Source organism: Ranitomeya imitator, chromosome 4 (assembly GCF_032444005.1).
Source record: "Ranitomeya imitator isolate aRanImi1 chromosome 4, aRanImi1.pri, whole genome shotgun sequence".
NCBI lineage: Eukaryota > Metazoa > Chordata > Amphibia > Anura > Dendrobatidae > Ranitomeya > Ranitomeya imitator.
Window position 1 is genome coordinate 698,639,900 of NC_091285.1, and position 18,927 is coordinate 698,658,826.

At 46.6% G+C, this 18,927-nt stretch overlaps 1 protein-coding gene across 1 annotated transcript; it reads left to right on the forward strand.

The window, feature by feature from the left end:
* The first annotated feature begins 12,632 nt into the window (after positions 1-12,632).
* LOC138674770 (olfactory receptor 1G1-like) lies at positions 12,633-14,506 on the forward strand. The gene is made up of 2 exons (XM_069762588.1): positions 12,633-12,650; positions 13,577-14,506. The coding sequence occupies exons 1-2, from the start codon at positions 12,633-12,635 to the stop codon at positions 14,504-14,506; spliced, it is 948 nt and encodes a 315-aa protein (XP_069618689.1).
* The last annotated feature ends 4,421 nt before the right edge of the window (positions 14,507-18,927 follow it).

The following is an 18,927-nucleotide window of genomic DNA, read 5'->3' on the forward strand; positions in this document are numbered from 1 at the left end:
TTTTTACCTATAGACTTGTATTAGTGATGGATCGTGACGGATGGCCACACGTCGCGTCCGTCGTGCAACGGATCCGTCGTGTTTTGGCGGACCATCGGCACGAAAAAACATTCAAGTGAACGTTTTTTTGGCTGTCACGTCCGCCATTTTCTACCGCGCATGTGCGGCCGAAACTCCGCCCCCTCCTCCTTGGACTTCAGAATGGGCAGCAGATGCGTTGAAAAACTGCATCCGCTGCCCACGTCGTGCACAAATTTCACAAAGTGTGTCGGTACGTCTGCCCAATGCATAGCGACGGACCCGTACCGATGAAAGTATGAAAGAGGCCATAAAGAGCGGTTAATTTAAAAAAAAATTAGAAAAAAACGACGTGGGCTCCCGCGCAATTTTCTGTGCCAGAGGGGGAAAGCCGACGGACGGAGGCCAATATTTGTAGCCTGCTATGAATATCAGCCCGCAGCTGTCTGCGTAGCCTTTGCTGGCTATTAAATTAGGGGGACCCCACAAAAAATATGACGTGGGGTCCCACTATATTTTATAGCCAGAAAGGCTACGCAGACAGCTGCGGGCTGATATTCATAGCCTAGAGAGGGGCTATGGATATTGCCCCCCGGCTACAAATACCAGTCCGCAGCCGCCCCAGAAATGGCGCATCTGTGAGATTCGCCAATTCCGGCACTTAGCCCCTCTCTTCCCACTCCTGTGTAGCGGTGGGATATGGGGTAATAAGGGGTTAATGGCACCTTGCTATTGTAAGGTGACATTAAGCCGAGTTAATAACGGAGAGGTGTCAAAAAGACGCCTATCCATTATTAATCCAATAGTAAAAAAGGTTAATAAAACACACACACATTAGGAAAAAGTATTTTAATATTCTTCATTTAACCATACTTTCCATACTTCAGCGCCTGCAAAAAACATAAAATAATAAACCATATACTACCTGTCCGTCGTAGTCCAATTAATAACGAGTGTCCCACGACGATCTCCCCTATAGAACAGTGAAATCGGGTGATGTCACTGCTCTTTAGGACCCTCAGTGACACACTGACAGGAGACAATGGCTCCTGCAGTGCATCACTGAGAGGTTACTAGAGTTCAAAGTGTCCCTTTTTAAGGCAGTTGCTGGGTGAGAAAATTTCTCACCCAGCAATGCCATAAGTGAGACTAGGTACTTTTTTTTACAACGGTGGAGGAATACAGTGCGGAAGGATACCTTCCTCCTGTCATTGTGTTTCTGGGGCCCCTGGAGAGCGGTTGCAACAGCTATTGCTGCTGTTCTCCATGGGAGATCGTCGTGGGACACTCATGGATTTCTGCGGACAGGGAGTGTTAAGGACTGGCGGAACGCACCAAGTATAGATGATATGAAACTAGGTGTGTTCGCAGTCCGAGGTCCACCGTGCAGGCAAAAACCCTGCTGCTAGTAAGACGGACTATATGGCGGTACTATAAGTATACACGCACGGGTTAACTTCACCCTGCGTGAAGGAAGCGATCCTGTTGTGTCACAGGACCGCGGTACCGCACATAGAGCGCGAGCAAGAAGTCAGCGAACACAACCCCAACACAGGATTGAAGTCCAATTAGACCACTTGCTGGCACAACACCGCAACTGGGTGTGTAAGTAAACCTTTAAAAAAGTATATAAAGGCACGAGAGTGCATGCAGTGCCGCACTGATGGACGCCACTAACCACCCAGGCTTGGGTAAGGAAAGCGCAGAGGAAGCGCATGGCGCCGTACAGGCGGTCACAGCAACTAGACGCTGTAATGTGTGTAACGTGCTGTTGGATAAGTCGGGCGCTAGATAGCAAACATACACCTTCCGCGAACAGTCATCCAATAGGGAGGGTATTTTAAAGAGCGACTTTCACTCACAACACACACACATATTATCAAGACAATACTAGCGCATGGCCATGCGGTCATGCGCAGTTTATATAGTTGCAGCACAGGAAGCTGCTACTGAAGTTTTGCCCTTTCAGGACCTTCCTGGAGGACCAATGGAATGTGCTGCAGTACCTGAGCATGTGACCCTCGATCTCCAATGGGAGATCTTGCCCTGGGCATGCTCAGTGTGTGCAAATAAGGACTTAGTCCCAGAGAAGCCCGCTTGTCGCAGATCAGTGCAGGGTACAACAGGAGGGCCAGAAAAGGCAGTAGTAACCCTTTGCACAGAATCAGTCCCAGCAAGACGCTGGGAGCGACGCCTCCGCTGAGCAGGCCCCACTGCGGCCGGTACAGAATGGGAGACCGCAGCAGACAGGGATCGAGATTACCCCTGTGCAGCAGAGGAAACTCGACTCCTAACATTACCCCCCCCCCTAGTGCCCCCCCCTTGGGCCTTGCTACGCTCGAAGGCAGCAATGAGCTGCGGAGCCCGAATGTGCTCAGCAGGCTCCCAGGACCTGTCCTCAGGACCATAACCCTTCCAGTCCACCCCAAAAAAATTTTTGCCACGTACCACCTTGCACCCCAAAATAGCATTCACCTCATAATCGTCCGAAGACGAACCCGATGTCCCAGCAGATGACTCGGAAAACCGGGACATGTACACGGGTTTCAGGAGGGACACATGAAAGGTGTCGGTGATACCCAGGCCTGGCAGAAGAGCCAAGCGATAAACCACAGGATTAACCTGTTCGAGCACTTTGAAGGGACCCAAGTAGCGAGGAGCAAACTTAGTGGACTCAACTCGCAGCCTGATGTTACGGGCGGAGAGCCACACCAAGTCGCCAGGAGCAAAGGTCGGAGCGGGGCGCTGATGAGCATCGGCGGAGGACCTCATTCTCTCCTTAGAGGCCCGAATGGCATCCTGAGTGCGGTCCCAAATATCCCGTGCCTCCACAGCCCAGTCTGCCACCCTGGAGTCTGCAGAAGACACGGGCATAGACACAGGTACCCGTGGATGCTGACCATAGTTGAGGAGGAATGGGGTTTGTCCAGTGGAGTCAGCTACAGCGTTGTTCAGCGCAAACTCTGCCCATGATAGCAAGGATGCCCAGTCATCCTGCCTGGCTGAAACAAAATGTCGCAGGTATGTGACCAAGGTCTGGTTGGCCCTCTCTACCAACCCATTCGTCTCGGGATGATAAGCGGAAGAGAGATTCAACTCAATACTGAGAAGACGACAAAGCTCTCTCCAGAACCGAGACGCAAACTGGGGACCCCGGTCACTGACAATTTTGTCAGGCATACCATGTAGGCGGAAGATGTGCTTAATGAACAACGCTGCCAAGGCCCGTGCATAAGGTAACCGTGGTAGCGGCACCAAATGCACCATTTTTGAGAAATGATCGGTGATGACCCAAATGAAGGTACAGCCGCGAGATTTGGGTAAACCCACGACAAAGTCCATCCCGACCATCTCCCAGGGCCTATCTGCCACCGGCAAGGGATAGAGCAACCCAGCTGGCCTTTGACGCGGAGATTTATTTTTGGCGCAGGAGACACACGCCAGAATATAATCCCTGACATCCCGGGCCATATGCGGCCACCAGTACATCCTCGCCAGTAGCTCAGATGTCCTCTTTATCCCAAAGTGTCCACCCACCCTGGACGAATGAGCCCAAGAGAGAACCTCCAGTCGCAAATTAATGGGCACAAAAGTCTTGCCCGGAGGCACAGACTCCAGCGAAACCGGCGCTACGGTTCTCAGGCTCTCGGAAGGGACAATAAGCCGAGGCTCCTCTTCCTCCTCTTCAGTTGACATAAGGGAGCGAGAGAGAGCCTCAGCATGAATATTCTTCTCCCCGGCGAGAAAATGAAGGGAAAAGTGGAACTGGGAAAAGAACAAGGACCATCTGGCCTGACGAGAATTTAGCCGCTGGGCTGTTTGCAAATAGACCAAATTTTTGTGGTCCGTGTAAACTTGGAAGGGAAAGCATGCACCTTCCAGAAGATGTCTCCGCTCAGAAAAGGCCAATTTCATTGCTAGCAGCTCCCTATCCCCGATGGAGTAGTTTCTCTCCGCTGGCGTGAAGGTCTTAGAGAAGAAGAAGCATGGATGCTTCCGACCTTGAGCATCCTTTTGATAGAGGACTGCTCCAGCACCAACGGAAGAGGCATCCACCTCCATTAGGAATGGCTTATCCACATCGGGACGATGTAAGATGGGAGCGCTAGCAAAGTGGGACTTAATAGAAGTGAAGGCCTTGGAGACCTCTTCCGACCACAATTTGGGATTCGCTCCCTTCTTGTTGAGGGCTACCAAGGGAGCTACCAGAGTTGAGAAGTGGGGAATGAACTGGCGGTAATAGTTAATGAACCCCATAAAGCGCTGCACCGCTTTAAGAGAATGGGGCTCTTGCCAGTCCATCACAGCCTGTAGTTTGGCAGGATCCATAGCCAATCCCTGGGCGGAGATGATATAGCCCAGGAAAGGTAAGGACTCCTGCTCAAACATACACTTCTCCAACTTAGCATAAAGAGAGTTTGCCCGTAGGAGGTCGAAGACTCTGCCTACATCTCTCCGGTGGGAGTCAATATCTGGAGAAAAGATGAGAATATCATCCAGATAGACTACAACTGAGGTGGAAAGCATATCCCGGAAGATGTCGTTGACAAAGTCTTGGAAAATGGCTGGGGCATTACAGAGCCCGAAGGGCATCACCAGATACTCATAGTGCCCATCGCTGGTGTTAAACGCCGTTTTCCATTCGTCCCCCTCACGGATGCGAATCAGGTTATAAGCACCCCGCAGATCTAATTTAGTAAACAGTCTAGCTCCCGAAAGCCTATCGAAGAGCTCGGATATCAAGGGCAAAGGATACTTGTTCTTAACGGTGATAGCGTTAAGACCCCTGTAGTCTATGCATGGACGTAATTCCCCATTCTTCTTCTGCACGAAGAAGAACCCTGCCCCAGCAGGTGACACTGACTTCCTGATGAACCCTCTTGCCAGATTCTCTTGAATGTACTGAGACATGGCCTCCGTCTCCGGGAGAGATAATGGATAAACTCGACCCCGGGGAGGCTCCGCACCTGGCAAGAGATCGATAGGACAGTCATAGGGGCGATGGGGCGGAAGGGTCTCCGCCGCCTTTTTGGAGAACACGTCTGCATAAGACCAATATTGCTTGGGAAGAGAGGAAAGATCTGCGGGTACCTCTGTAGTAGCAGCCTGAACGCACTCTCGGTGATACCTACCCCCACATGATTCACCCCATCCCAGAATTCTGCCTGAGGACCACTCGATGTGAGGAGAGTGGTACCGTAACCAAGGTATCCCCAACAGGACCTCATCAATCCCTTCAGGAATGATGAGCAGGGATATAATCTCCTGATGAGATGGTGACATGGATACAGTAAAAGGGATGGTCTGATGTGTTATCTGTGCGGGAAGTGTCGACCCATTCACCACTCGTACCTTTACTGGTTGAGATAGCATAACCAGGGGTATTGCGTGACGTTGGGCGAAGGCAGAAGACATAAAATTGTCCTCCGCTCCAGAATCCACGCAGAGCTCCACCGAGTGGGAGGATGAGCCAAAAGTTATTGTCCCATTAAAGGACAATTTGGAGGCAAGCGTCACTGTGTCTAGTGCACCTCCACCTACTACCACTAGACGCTGACGTTTCCTCGACTGCTGGTGACATTTGGTGGCTAGATGTCCTGACTGTTGGCAAATATGGCAAACCTGGAGTGCACGAGCAGTCCGGGACTTAGATCCCGCTCGTGTCACTACCTTAGGTTCATGAGACTCAGGAGCCTGGGCTGGAGATTCCAAAGGTTTGGCGAAGGTGGGAGCCAGCCGAAACCTCTGCCTACACTGGGCTCGCTCTAACCTCCGCTCTTGAAAACGGAGGTCAATACGAGTAGATACTGTTATTAATTCTTCCACTGTGGCGGGAATCTCCCTAGTGGCCAGGGCGTCCTTAACGTGGTCAGCCAGCCCCTCCAAAATATGGGAATAAGGGCTTTATCCGACCTGTTGTGAATTCTGTGGCTGAATTCACTCCTGTGGTCACAAGTGGTACTGCAGCTTCTGAGCTTCCTCCCTCAGGTGTTCTGGTGAGCTCGTTAACTGCTTCATTACTTAACTCCGCCTGATGCTGCTATCCTTGCTCCTTGTCTATGTTTCAGTGTTGGATCTGAGCTTCTCCTGATTGTTCCTGTGACCTGCTGCTCTGTATAGCTAAGTGCTTTTGCTTTTTTGTTGCTTTTTTTTCTGTCCAGCTTGTCTTTTGTTTTGCTGGAAGCTCTGAGACGCAAAGGGTGTACCGCCGTGCCGTTAGTTCGGCACAGTGGGTTTTTTTTGCCCCCATTGCGTGGTTTTGCTTTAGGGTTTTTTGTAGACTGCAAAGTTCGCTTTACTGTCCTCGCTCTGTCCTAGAATATCGGGTCAGTACTCACTCAGTGGAATGAATCTGCGCTGGCAGCTTTGTTCAGAAAGGGTCTCTCTGAGGCTCTTAAGGATGTCATGGTGGGATTTCCTATGCCTGCTGGTTTGAATGAGTCTTTGTCTTTGGCCATTCAGATCGGTTGACGCTTGTGCGAGCGTAAATCTGTGCACCATTTGGCGGTACTGCCTGAGGTTAAACCTGAGCCTATGCAGTGCGATAGGACTATGACTAGAGTTGAACGGCAGGAATACAGACGTCTGAATGGTCTGTGTTTCTACTGTGGTGATTCCACTCATGCTATTTCTGATTGTCCTAAGCGCACTAAGCGGTCCGCTAGGTCTGCCGTCATTGGTACTGTACAGTCCAAATTCCTTCTGTCCATTACCTTGATATGCTCTTTGTCGTCGTTTTCTGTCATGGCGTTTGTGGATTCGGGCGCTGCCCTGAATCTGATGGATTTGGATTATGCTAAACGTTGTGGGTTTTTCTTGGAGCCTTTGCTGTGTCCTATTCCATTGAGAGGAATTGATGCTACACCTTTGGCCAAGAATAAACCTCAATACTGGACCCAGCTGACCATGTGCATGGCTCCTGCACATCAGGAAGTTATTCGCTTTCTGGTGTTGCATAATCTGCATGATGTGGTCGTGTTGGGGTTGCCATGACTACAAACCCATAATCCAGTATTGGATTGGAATTCCATGTCGGTATCCAGCTGGGGTTGTCAGGGGGTACATGGTGATGTTCCATTTTTGTCGATTTCGTCATCCACCCCTTCTGAGGTCCCAGAGTTCTTGTCTGATTATCAGGATGTATTTGAAGAGCCCAAGTCCGATGCTCTACCTCCGCATAGGGATTGTGATTGTGCTATCAATTTGATTCCTGGTAGTAAATTCCCTAAAGGTCGATTATTTAATTTATCCGTGCCCGAACACGCCGCTATGCGCAGTTATGTGAAGGAATCCCTGGAGAAGGGACATATTCGCCCATCGTCATCACCACTGGGAGCAGGGTTCTTCTTTGTAGCCAAGAAGGATGGTTCGCTGAGACCGTGTATTGATTACCGCCTTTTTAATAAGATCACTGTTAAATTTCAGTATCCCTTGCCATTGTTATCTGACTTGTTTGCTCGGATTAAGGGGGCTAGTTGGTTCACTAAGATAGATCTTCGTGGTGCGTATAATCTGGTGAGAATCAGGCAAGGAGATGAATGGAAAACTGCATTCAATACGCCCGAGGGTCATTTTGAGTTTCTAGTGATGCCGTTCGGACTTGCCAATGCTCCATCTGTGTTTCAGTCTTTTATGCATGACATCTTCTGTGAGTATCTGGATAAATTCCTGATTGTTTACTTGGATGACATTTTGATCTTCTCAGATGATTGGGAGTCTCATGTGAAGCAGGTCAGAATGGTTTTTCAGGTCCTGCGTGCTAACTCTTTGTTTGTGAAGGGATCAAAGTGTCTCTTCGGTGTGCAGAAAGTTTCATTTTTGGGGTTCATCTTTACCCCTTCTACTATCGAGATGGATCCAGTTAAGGTCCAAGCCATCCAGGATTGGATTCAGCCGACATCTCTGAAAAGTCTGCAAAAGTTCCTGGGCTTTGCTAATTTTTATCGTCGCTTCATCTGTAATTTTTCTAGCATTGCCAAACCATTGACCGATTTGACCAAGAAGGGTGCTGATTTGGTTAATTGGTCTTCTGCTGCTGTGGAAGCTTTTCAGGAGTTGAAGCGTCGTTTTTGTTCTGCCCCTGTGTTGTGTCAGCCAGATGTTTCTCTTCCGTTCCAGGTCGAGGTTGATGCTTCTGAGATTGGAGCAGGGGCGGTTTTGTCACAGAGAGGTTCTGATTGCTCAGTGATGAAACCATGTGCTTTCTTTTCCAGGAAGTTTTCGCCCGCTGAGCATAATTATGATGTGGGCAATCGAGAGTTGCTGGCCATGAAGTGGGCATTCGAGGAGTGGCGTCATTGGCTTGAAGGAGCTAAGCATCGCGTGGTGGTATTGACTGATCATAAGAACTTGACTTATCTCGAGTCTGCCAAGCGCTTGAATCCTAGACAGGCCCGTTGGTCGTTATTTTTTGCCCGCTTCGACTTTGTGATTTCGTACCTTCCGGGCTCTAAAAATGTGAAGGCGGATGCTCTGTCTAGGAGTTTTGTGCCCGACTCTCCGGGTTTATCTGAGCCAGCGGGTATCCTCAAGGAAGGAGTCATTGTGTTTGCCATCTCCCCTGATTTGCGGCGGGTGCTGCAAAAATTTCAGGCGAATAAACCTGATCGTTGTCCAGCAGACAAACTGTTCGTCCCTGATAGGTGGACTAATAAACTTATCTCTGAACTTCATTGTTCGGTGTTGGCTGGTCATCCTGGAATCTTTGGTACCAGAGAGTTAGTGGCTAGATCCTTCTGGTGGCCATCTCTGTCACGGGATGTACGTACTTTTGTGCAGTCCTGTGGGATTTGTGCTAGGGCTAAGCCCTGCTGTTCTCGTGCCAGTGGGTTGCTTTTGCCCTTGCCGGTCCCAAAGAGGCCTTGGACACATATTTCGATGGATTTCATTTCTGACCTTCCCGTTTCTCAAAAGATGTCAGTCATTTGGGTGGTCTCTGATCGCTTTTCTAAAATGGTCCATCTGGTGCCCTTGGCTAAATTGCCTTCCTCCTCTGATTTGGTACCTTTGTTCTTTCAGCATGTGGTTCGGTTGCATGGCATTCCTGAGAATATTGTTTCTGACAGAGGTTCCCAGTTTGTTTCAAGGTTTTGGCGAGCCTTTTGTGGTAGGATGGGCATTGACCTATCCTTTTCCCCGGCTTTCCATCCTCAGACTAATGGCCAGACCGAACGAACCAATCAGACCTTGGAAACATATCTGAGATGTTTTGTTTCTGCAGACCAGGATGATTGGGTGTCCTTTTTGCCGTTGGCTGAGTTCGCCCTTAATAATCGGGCCAGCTCGGCTACCTTGGTTTCTCCTTTTTTTTGCAATTCTGGGTTCCATCCTCGTTTCTCTTCAGGACAGGTTGAGACTTCGGACTGTCCTGGTGTGGATTCTGTGGTGGATAGGTTGCAGCAGATCTGGACTCAGGTAGTGGACAATTTGATCTTGTCCCAGGAGAAAGCTCAACTTTTCGCTAATCGCAGACGCCGTGTGGGTCCCCGACTTCTTGTTGGGGATCTGGTTTGGTTATCTTCTCGTCATATTCCTATGAAGGTTTCCTCTCCTAAATTTAAACCTCGTTTTATTGGTCCGTATAGGATTTCTGAGGTTCTCAATCCTGTGTCTTTTCGTTTGACCCTCCCAGACTCCTTTTCCATACATAATGTATTCCATAGGTCGTTGTTGCGGAGATACGTGGCACCTATGGTTCCATCTGTTGAGCCTCCTGCCCCGGTTTTGGTGGAGGGGGAATTGGAGTATATTGTGGAGAAGATTTTGGATTCTCGTGTTTCTAGACGGAAACTCCAGTATCTGGTTAAATGGAAGGGTTATGCTCAGGAAGATAATTCCTGGGTTTTTGCCTCTGATGTTCATGCTTCCGATCTTGTTCGTGCCTTTCATGCGGCTCATCCTGGTCGGCCTGGGGGCTCTGGTGAGGGTTCGGTGACCCCTCCTCAAGGGGGGGGGGTACTGTTGTGAATTCTGTGGCTGAATTCACTCCTGTGGTCACAAGTGGTACTGCAGCTTCTGAGCTTCCTCCCTCAGGTGTTCTGGTGAGCTCGTTAACTGCTTCATTACTTAACTCCGCCTGATGCTGCTATCCTTGCTCCTTGTCTATGTTTCAGTGTTGGATCTGAGCTTCTCCTGATTGTTCCTGTGACCTGCTGCTCTGTATAGCTAAGTGCTTTTGCTTTTTTGTTGCTTTTTTTTCTGTCCAGCTTGTCTTTTGTTTTGCTGGAAGCTCTGAGACGCAAAGGGTGTACCGCTGTGCCGTTAGTTCGGCACGGTGGGGTTTTTTTTGCCCCTTTGCGTGGTTTTGCTTTAGGGTTTTTTGTAGACTGCAAAGTTCGCTTTACTGTCCTCGCTCTGTCCTAGAATATCGGGCCCCACTTTGCTGAATCTATTTCATCCCTACGTTTTGTCTTTTCATCTTACTCACAGTCATTATATGTGGGGGGCTGCCTTTTCCTTTGGGGAATTTCTCTGGGGCAAGTCAGGCCTATTTTTCTATCTTCAGGCTAGCTAGTTTCTTAGGCTGTGCCGAGTTGACTAGGTAGTTGTTAGGCGCAATCCACAACCGCTTTTAGTTGTGTTTAGGATAGGATCAGGTGTGCAGTCTACAGAGTTTCCACGTCTCAGAGCTCGTTCTTGTATTTTTGGGTATTTGTCAGATCACTGTGTGCGCTCTGATCGCTAAGCACACTGTGTTTCTGGATTGCCTTCATAACACCTGTCATTAGCAAACATAACACCGACCACTCCAGCTCAGATGCTAGAGTGCGGAAGTGGACGGCAAAATGGCTGACCAAGGACGAGCCCTGAGTCAATGCCAACATTTGGAGCGCCGTATCATGGGTGACACGAGGTCCCAAAAAGACCTGCTTCAGAGTGCTCAGGAACAACGGAGCACTCTGCACCACATGATCGCCACGCTCCCACAGCGGCGTAGCCCACTGCAACGCCCTGTCCGACAATAAAGATATGATAAAGCCCACCTTAGCCCGCTCTGTAGGGAAACGAGAGGCCAGAAGCTCGAGATGTATTGAGCACTGACTCACGAAACCTCTACAGGACTTACTGTCACCAGAAAATTTCTCTGGTAGCGGGAAGCGAGATTGCGTCGTTAGTGGACAAGGTAGCTGCAGCCACACTTGCAGCCTGAACAGCGACAGCAGTAACATCCACAGCTGAGGTTGAACGCTCAAGAGCCGCCAACCTTCCCTCCAGCTGCTGGATGTACCGCTGTAAACGCTGATCGTCCGTCATTACTAGCCAGACCTTGGCGCTAGTATTATGTTAAGGACTGGCGGAACGCACCAAGTATAGATGATATGAAACTAAGTGCGTTCGCAGTCCGAGGTCCACCGTGCAGGTAAAAACCCTGCTGCTAGTAAGATGGACTATATGGCGGTACTATAAGTATACATGCACGGGTTAACTTCACCCTGCGTGAAGGAAGCGATCCTGTTGTGTCACAGGACCGCGGTACCGCACATAGAGCGCGAGCAAGAAGTCAGCGAACACAACCCCAACTCAGGATTGAAGTCCGATTAGACCACTTGCTGGCACAACAGCGCAACTGGGTGTGTAAGGAAACTATTAAAAAAGTATATAAAGGCACGAGAGTGCATGCAGCGCCGCACTGACGGACGCCACTAACCACCCAGGCTTGGGTCAGGAAAGCGCAGAGGAAGCGCACGGCGCCGTACAGGCGGTCACAGCAACTAGACGCTGTTATGTGTGTAACGTGCTGTTGGATAAGTCGGGCGCTAGATAGCAAACATACACCTTCCGCGAACAGTCATCCAATAGGGAGGGTATTTTAAAGAGCGACTTTCACTCACAACACACACACATATTATCAAGACAATACTAGCGCATGGCCGTGCGGTCATGCGCAGTTTATATAGTTGCAGCACAGGAAGCTGCTACTGAAGTTTTGCCCTTTCAGGACCTTCCTGGAGGACCAATGGAATGTGCTGCAGTACCTGAGCACGTGACCCTCGATCTCCAACGGGAGATCTTGCCCTGGGCATGCTCAGTGTGTGGAAATAAGGACTTAGTCCCAGAGAAGCCCGCTCACCGCAGATCAGTGCAGGGTACGACAGGAGAGCCAGAAAAGGCAACAGTAACCCTTTGCACAGAATCAGTCCCAGCAAGACGCTGGGAGCGACGCCTCCACTGAGCAGAGCCCACTGCGGCCGAAGCAGAATGGGAGACCGCAGCAGACACGGATCGAGATTCCCCCTGTGCAGCAGAGGAAACTCGACTCCTAACAGGGAGTATCTTGGTTGTTTCTTCTTTTAATTTTTTTTACATGTTGACACTGGCTTTGGGGAACAAAGTGACAAGTAATGGGGAGTATGAACTCTATGTTTTATGTACTGTATGTCTATATGTATGTACTGTATGGAGTATGTATTGAGTATGTATGTGGTTTTATTTCATTCAAAACATTAGCCGGATGATGGGACTACTATTGTCCCATTATTGGCAAATGTGTCAATCACTGTCAGTGTAGCAGACATCGTCCGATGGGACTTGTAGTCCCATCGGACGATGCTTGCACGCCGCACAGAGACCTCGCATGCCGCACAGAGACCCGGCACACCACCTAGAGACCTGGCATGCCGCCCAGAGACCGGGTACGTCTCCCAGAGACCCGGCATGCCACGCAGAGACCCCTCATGCCGCACAGAGACCCGGCACGCCACACAGAGGCCAGGCATGCCGCACAGAGACCTGGCACGCTGTACAGAGACCCGGCACACTGCATACAGCCCCGGCAGGCCCGCATACAGCCCCGGCAGGCCCACATAAAGCCCCGGCAGGCACATACAGACCCCGCCCGCACACACAGACACGCACAGGGTCCGCCCATGCACCGCCCACACTCTTCCCCCTCTGAAACAGGATGTAAAAGGACAGAAAGAGCTTATTTACATTCTGATATCTGTGTCCCATTGACTTGCATTGGTATCGGGTATTGGTATCGGCGATATCCGATATTTTCTGGATATCGGCTGATCCAATCTGATACTGATACTTCTGGATATCGGAAGGTATCGCTCAATACTACCCACAATGCTATTTCCTGTGAATAAAGCAACCATCAATATCTTAAATGCGGATTGACATGGCATCTTGTGATTGGAATTCCACATTCTGATTGCTCTAACTATAAAGAACCTTTTACACTTTCACTCCTGGAATCTCCTTTCCTACACATGTATCGAGTGCCCCCTGAACCTCAGTATGGTCTTTGTAAGGAATAAATCATGTTCCGCCCTTTGTATTGACCACACATGTATTTATTCATACAAATGAGATCTCCTCTGAGTTGTATTGATCAAGCTTAATTTTTCTATCCTATGATCATAAGAGAGGCCTTTTATCCCATGTAATAAACTAATTGTCGCCTTTGAATCAACGTTAGCCTTTCAACATCCTATTAAGAATGTAGAGCCCCAAACTGGATCTAATATTTTATGTTTGTAAAATGTAATTAAATATTGATAGAATGTGGACAATTTACTAATATAAAATATATGTATTTTTGTTTCACATGTAGGAGAGTAATCTGACATCTATCACAGAATTCTTCCTCCAAGGATTTCAAGTCAGCCATAGTTTAAGACTTTCACTGTTCTGTCTTTTCTTTGTGGTTTTTATTGGGACAATATATGGGAATCTCCTTATCATCACCCTGGTGTCCACCAGCAAGAACCTCCAGACTCCAATGTACTTCTTCATCTCACAACTGTCCATCAGTGACATCATATTGACCACAGATATTGTCCCTAAGATGCTCTACGTCCTCCTGAATAATGGGGGACCCATTACTTTTATTGACTGCATCATTCAGCTTTATTTCTTCTGTGTTATAGAAACTTTAGAATGTCTTCTTCTCACAGTGATGTCTTATGACAGATATGTGGCCATCTGTTATCCCCTTTATTACACTTCTATCATGACAGGTGGATATTGTGTGACATTGTCCATCATCTGTTGGCTGTTTGGATATTTATTCACTTTCATTTACATCATAGCTGCAGCTAAACTAAACTTCTGTGGTCCCAACATCATTGACCATGTGTATTGTGACATTCTCCCTTTACTAGAACTTTCCTGTTCTGAAACATTCTTTGTTCGTTTAGAGATTTACTTAATAGGTTTTCCAATTGTCGTAGTTCCAACCACAATCATTGTAGTAACTTATACTTATATAGTTTTAGCAGTTCTAAGGATCCCATCCAGCACCGGTAGACGGAAAGCCTTCTCCACCTGTAGCTCCCACCTCACTGTGGTCTCCATATTCTACTGGACTATGTTCAGTGTTTATGCTGTCCCAACGAAAAGGCAAACAGCCACCATGAATAAAGTCCTATCTCTGCTATATACTGTATTTACTCCTTTGCTCAACCCCATTATATACAGTCTCAGAAATGCCGACATTAGGAAAGCCGTACAAGAAGTTTGTAACAAATGGATGATCTGGTAATTGTCTATACTGTTATATATATTGCACCTGTAGATTATGTGGTCAGTTAACCCTGCTGTTGTCTTCAGTCAAAAATGACCGACCTTGAACTTCAATATTCTTTAAAATATTCAAGATGTGGCTCTGAAACCCGAGGCCGTCCGACCCATCCTCATTTAAGTCAATCAACCACAAGTTTCAGAACCGCATCTTGAACACCCCAAAAAATACTAAAATTTTAAAAATCTGATCCCCTTCTTGGCAAATGGCGTACATGAATGTGACACGTAGGGTGCAGCCGGACCCATTCCATACAGAGCAGGTGATGGCTGTGCTATGCAGCCAGTACATGCTTCAAACTTCTTTAACAAGGCAGTTTTAACGTCTTGACCTCCTCTTCCAGTGGATGTACTACTTTGTAACCTTTTCAGGTGCAGGTATATAGATGATGTTCTGGGTCCTCTCCTACAAGAGTGGGTGATGGCTTCTGCTTCTAAAAATAGTAATTAAAAATAGTTCTGATTGCATTTTTTAGTCAATTCAATCCCACGGTCAATCTCTGAAAGTAGCATGTAGAAAGCATGAGTCACACAGTTTATCACAAGCTTTCCATATCAGTATACAGAGTAAGGATTGCAACTAGTGATAAGCGAATATACTCGTTACTCGAGATTTCTCGAGCACGCTCGGGGGTCCTCCGAGTATTTTTTAGTGCTGGAAGATTTCGTTTTTCTTGCCGCAGCTGAATGATTTACATAAACTAGCCAGCATAAGTACATGTGGGGGTTGCCTGGTTGCTAGGGAATCCCCACATGTACTTATCCTGGTTAACAGATGTAAATCATTCAGCTGCGGCAAGAAAAACTAAACCTCCAAGCACTAAAAAATACTCGGAGGACCCCTGATCGTGCTCCCGAAATCTCGAGTAATGAGTATATTCGCTCATCACAATATATTATGAAGGCTACAGGAAATGACAAATTATTTTGCACAAATGTTTCAATTCTGACCAGTGTATCGCAGTGATTCTGATATTCAAATTAGTGGTAAATCTAGGTTTATATCATTTGCATTTTTTTTATGAACATTTTTAAAAATGTAATTAATTTTTATGCCGTTAAAACAGATACTCGTAGCAATAAAAATTATTAATAAATAACAAATTCCGCATGTCTACTTTACCTCCGCATCATTTCTTAAACTTTTTTTTCTCGAAATATAGGAGGGGTTAAAAGTTTATTTTAACCAAATAACAAAACCGGCCTATTTTGACAGCACTTCCATAGTTACATAGAAAGGAGGCAAAAAGCAGCTTTGGATAAAAAGGGTACTTTATTCAGACCAAAAACAGTTTTTTTTTATTAAAAATGCATAAAAACGGAGGGGAGTGACAAAGAGGCCCCCCAACTAAGGTCAGCAGTAAGAAATGTTACAATGGTACGGTCACTTGCATTATGGGAGACTTCAACCTATAATGTAATATATTCCCACATGGGATATCCCTTAATGCTGAAGAAAGCACTGAAATATACTGTACAGTGCTTAGAAAGGTTGCATCTACATGTAACAGTGTTTTGGAGTCCATGTTCTTATTGTGAGGTAGATAAAAGTTGGATTCACTATAAGGTTGTAAAGATCGGACCATAAATAGAAGGCAACAATATGTCAGAGGAAGTGTGGTCAAAAGGCCATGTTGGGAAGGGTGGTACTCACATGTGCCAACAGAATAGACTCTGAAAGAAAAACATATAGAAGGGGAAGATTTCCTAAGCATACAGAAACAAATCGAAGGGAGTCATGTGAGTCAGTGAGTCATGCAGGCACCAATCAGCCCAAACACAGTAGTACATGGGTAAAAGACACATGGCCCATTAGTATAAAGAGTAGATATCAGATACTCATCTGTAACAACCTTAAAGCGGTGGGGAACGGGTTCCCCTACATGAACTTCGAGCCAGCTTCTTCAGGGGGAAACAATAAAAGTTTAGCAGCACTTTTTCATTTGTCAGTAAAATTAAAAAAAAAACTATTTTATTAGGGACCTTTACATATTTGAACTGATTTTTGGTGACTTATAGGTTAAAAAGCACCCAAAAGTGATCTCATTTTAAAAACTAAACTGTCACGGTTTCATAACTGACTGTGGCCTAGGGATGCTGCGCGTGACGTGTGTAATTGCTCAAGATCTGACTTCTGACCCTATTGATGACCTAGGGTCTGTTGTGACATTTCATTTGGACTATCCCTTCTGCTTTTGACACTCTCTGACTTCAGGTATCTGACACCTGACTTTCCCTCTGACTATCTGTTTGTTGTACTCCCTGGATTTGACAAACCCTCTTGTTAATTTACCCCAGGCTGTTACCTGACCAAATCTTTGTCTTCCTTACTGTACTATGAATGTTATGATCTGGTGGCCTAGGAGCAGCATGTGACGTACTCTGGAGAAGGTGGTACCTGTACTGACCGCAGACCCTGAACTTAGCAGCGCAACTAGAAGTAGCCGTGGGATGTACCTAACACTCCCTAGACCCCTCGACACAGCCTAAGGACTAACTTCCCCTAAAGATAGAAACGGGAAAACTATCTTGCCTCAGAGAAAATCCCCAAAGGATAGATAGCCCCTCACAAACATTGACTGTGAGAGGAGAGGGAAATGACACACGCAGACTGAAATCAGGATTTAGCAAAGGAGGCCATTCTATCTAAAAAGAAAGAATAGGACAGAGTACTATGCGATCAGTATTAAAACACTAGAAAATATCCACCACAGAAAATACAAATCTCCACATCTGACTAAAGACATGGAGGGTAAATCTGCATCTCCAGAGACACAGCTTGGCTGCAAAAAATCCTTACACAGACAAAGCTGGACAAGACCAAACATGAAAATGCACTGAACTATAAGGCCCACAGCATGTGGACAGCAAAAACAAAGCCAGGACTTATCTTTGTTGAAATGAACAGCAAAACAGGAGAGACCAGGAATGGATGTGAATCCTCCAAAAACAATGGACAACTGGAACTGACTAAAGGATCAAGCAAGACTAAATAGCCCAGTCCAAATTGCAATAAGTGAACACACCTGATAAATGCTGCGATCCAAAGATAGCAGCACTACCACTCATAACCACCGGAAGGAGCCCAAGAGCAGAATTCACAACATATGAACCCTCCTGGTATCTGACCTCGGATCTCCTGACAATCCTGCCTTACAGTTTGATCTTGAGTAGTGACTAAGCATCGCATAAACCTTTCATAGTATTCAAAACCACATTTAGAAACTGTGTAAACCCTTAAAGGAATTCAAACAAAGTGGAACAAAATGAAAAATGTGTTCTTTTCAGCAAAGATAAAGGGAAGTCATTATGCATTTGAAGAGTCCTAGCAATGCTTAAGCAGCAGCAATCATCCACAAGTGACTTCATTTTGAAAACATGCCTCCAAGAAAATATCTAGGGGTATAGTGAGCATTTTTAACCCACAGGTGATTCATATTATTGTATGGGCTGTGAAAATTAAAAAAAAAATGTTTTTTCCTTAAAAATGTTGCTTTAGCCCTAAATTTTTCATTTTCACAAAAGTAGCTGGATAAATTTCATTGCACAATTTTTTGCACTATTTCTCCTGAGTATGACAATACTCCATATGTGGTTTCAAACTACTGTTGAGGCACACAGAAGGACTTGAAGGGAAGATGCACTACTTGAATTTTAAAGCACCATTTTGGCTGGAACAGATTATGGACACCATTAGTGATGAGCGAATAGACTCGTTACTCGAGATTTCCCAAGCACGCTCGGGTGACCTCCGAGTATTTTTAGTGCTCGGAGATTTAGTTTTCATCGCCACAGCTGAATGATTTACATCTCTCGGAAATTCAATTGTCGGCTTTTGCTATCTCCTTCCCAAACCCGACATGATATGAGACATGGTTTACATACAGTAAATCATTTCATATCCCTTTTTTTTTGCATATTCCACACTACTAATGTTAGTAGTGTGTATGTGCAAAATTTGGGGGCTCTAACTGTTAAAATACAGGGTTAGATCATGGAAAAAACTGGCGTGGGCTCCCGCGCAATTTTCTCCGCCAGAATAGTAAAGTCAGTGACTGAGGGCAGATATTAATAGCCTAGAGAGGGACCATGGATATTGCCCCCTCCGGCTAAACACATCTGCCCCCAGCCACCCCAGAAAAGGCACATCTGGAAGATTCGCCTATTCTGGCACTTGGCCACTCTCTTCCCATAACCGTGTAGCAGTGGGATTTGGGGTAATAAAGGGTTAATGTCACCTTGCTATTGTAAGGTGACATTAAGCCTGGTTAATAATGTAGAGGTGTCAAGAAGACACCTATCCATTATTAATCCAGTAGAAGTAAATGGTTAATAAAACACACACACACACATTAGGAATAAAGTATTTTATTGAAATAAAGA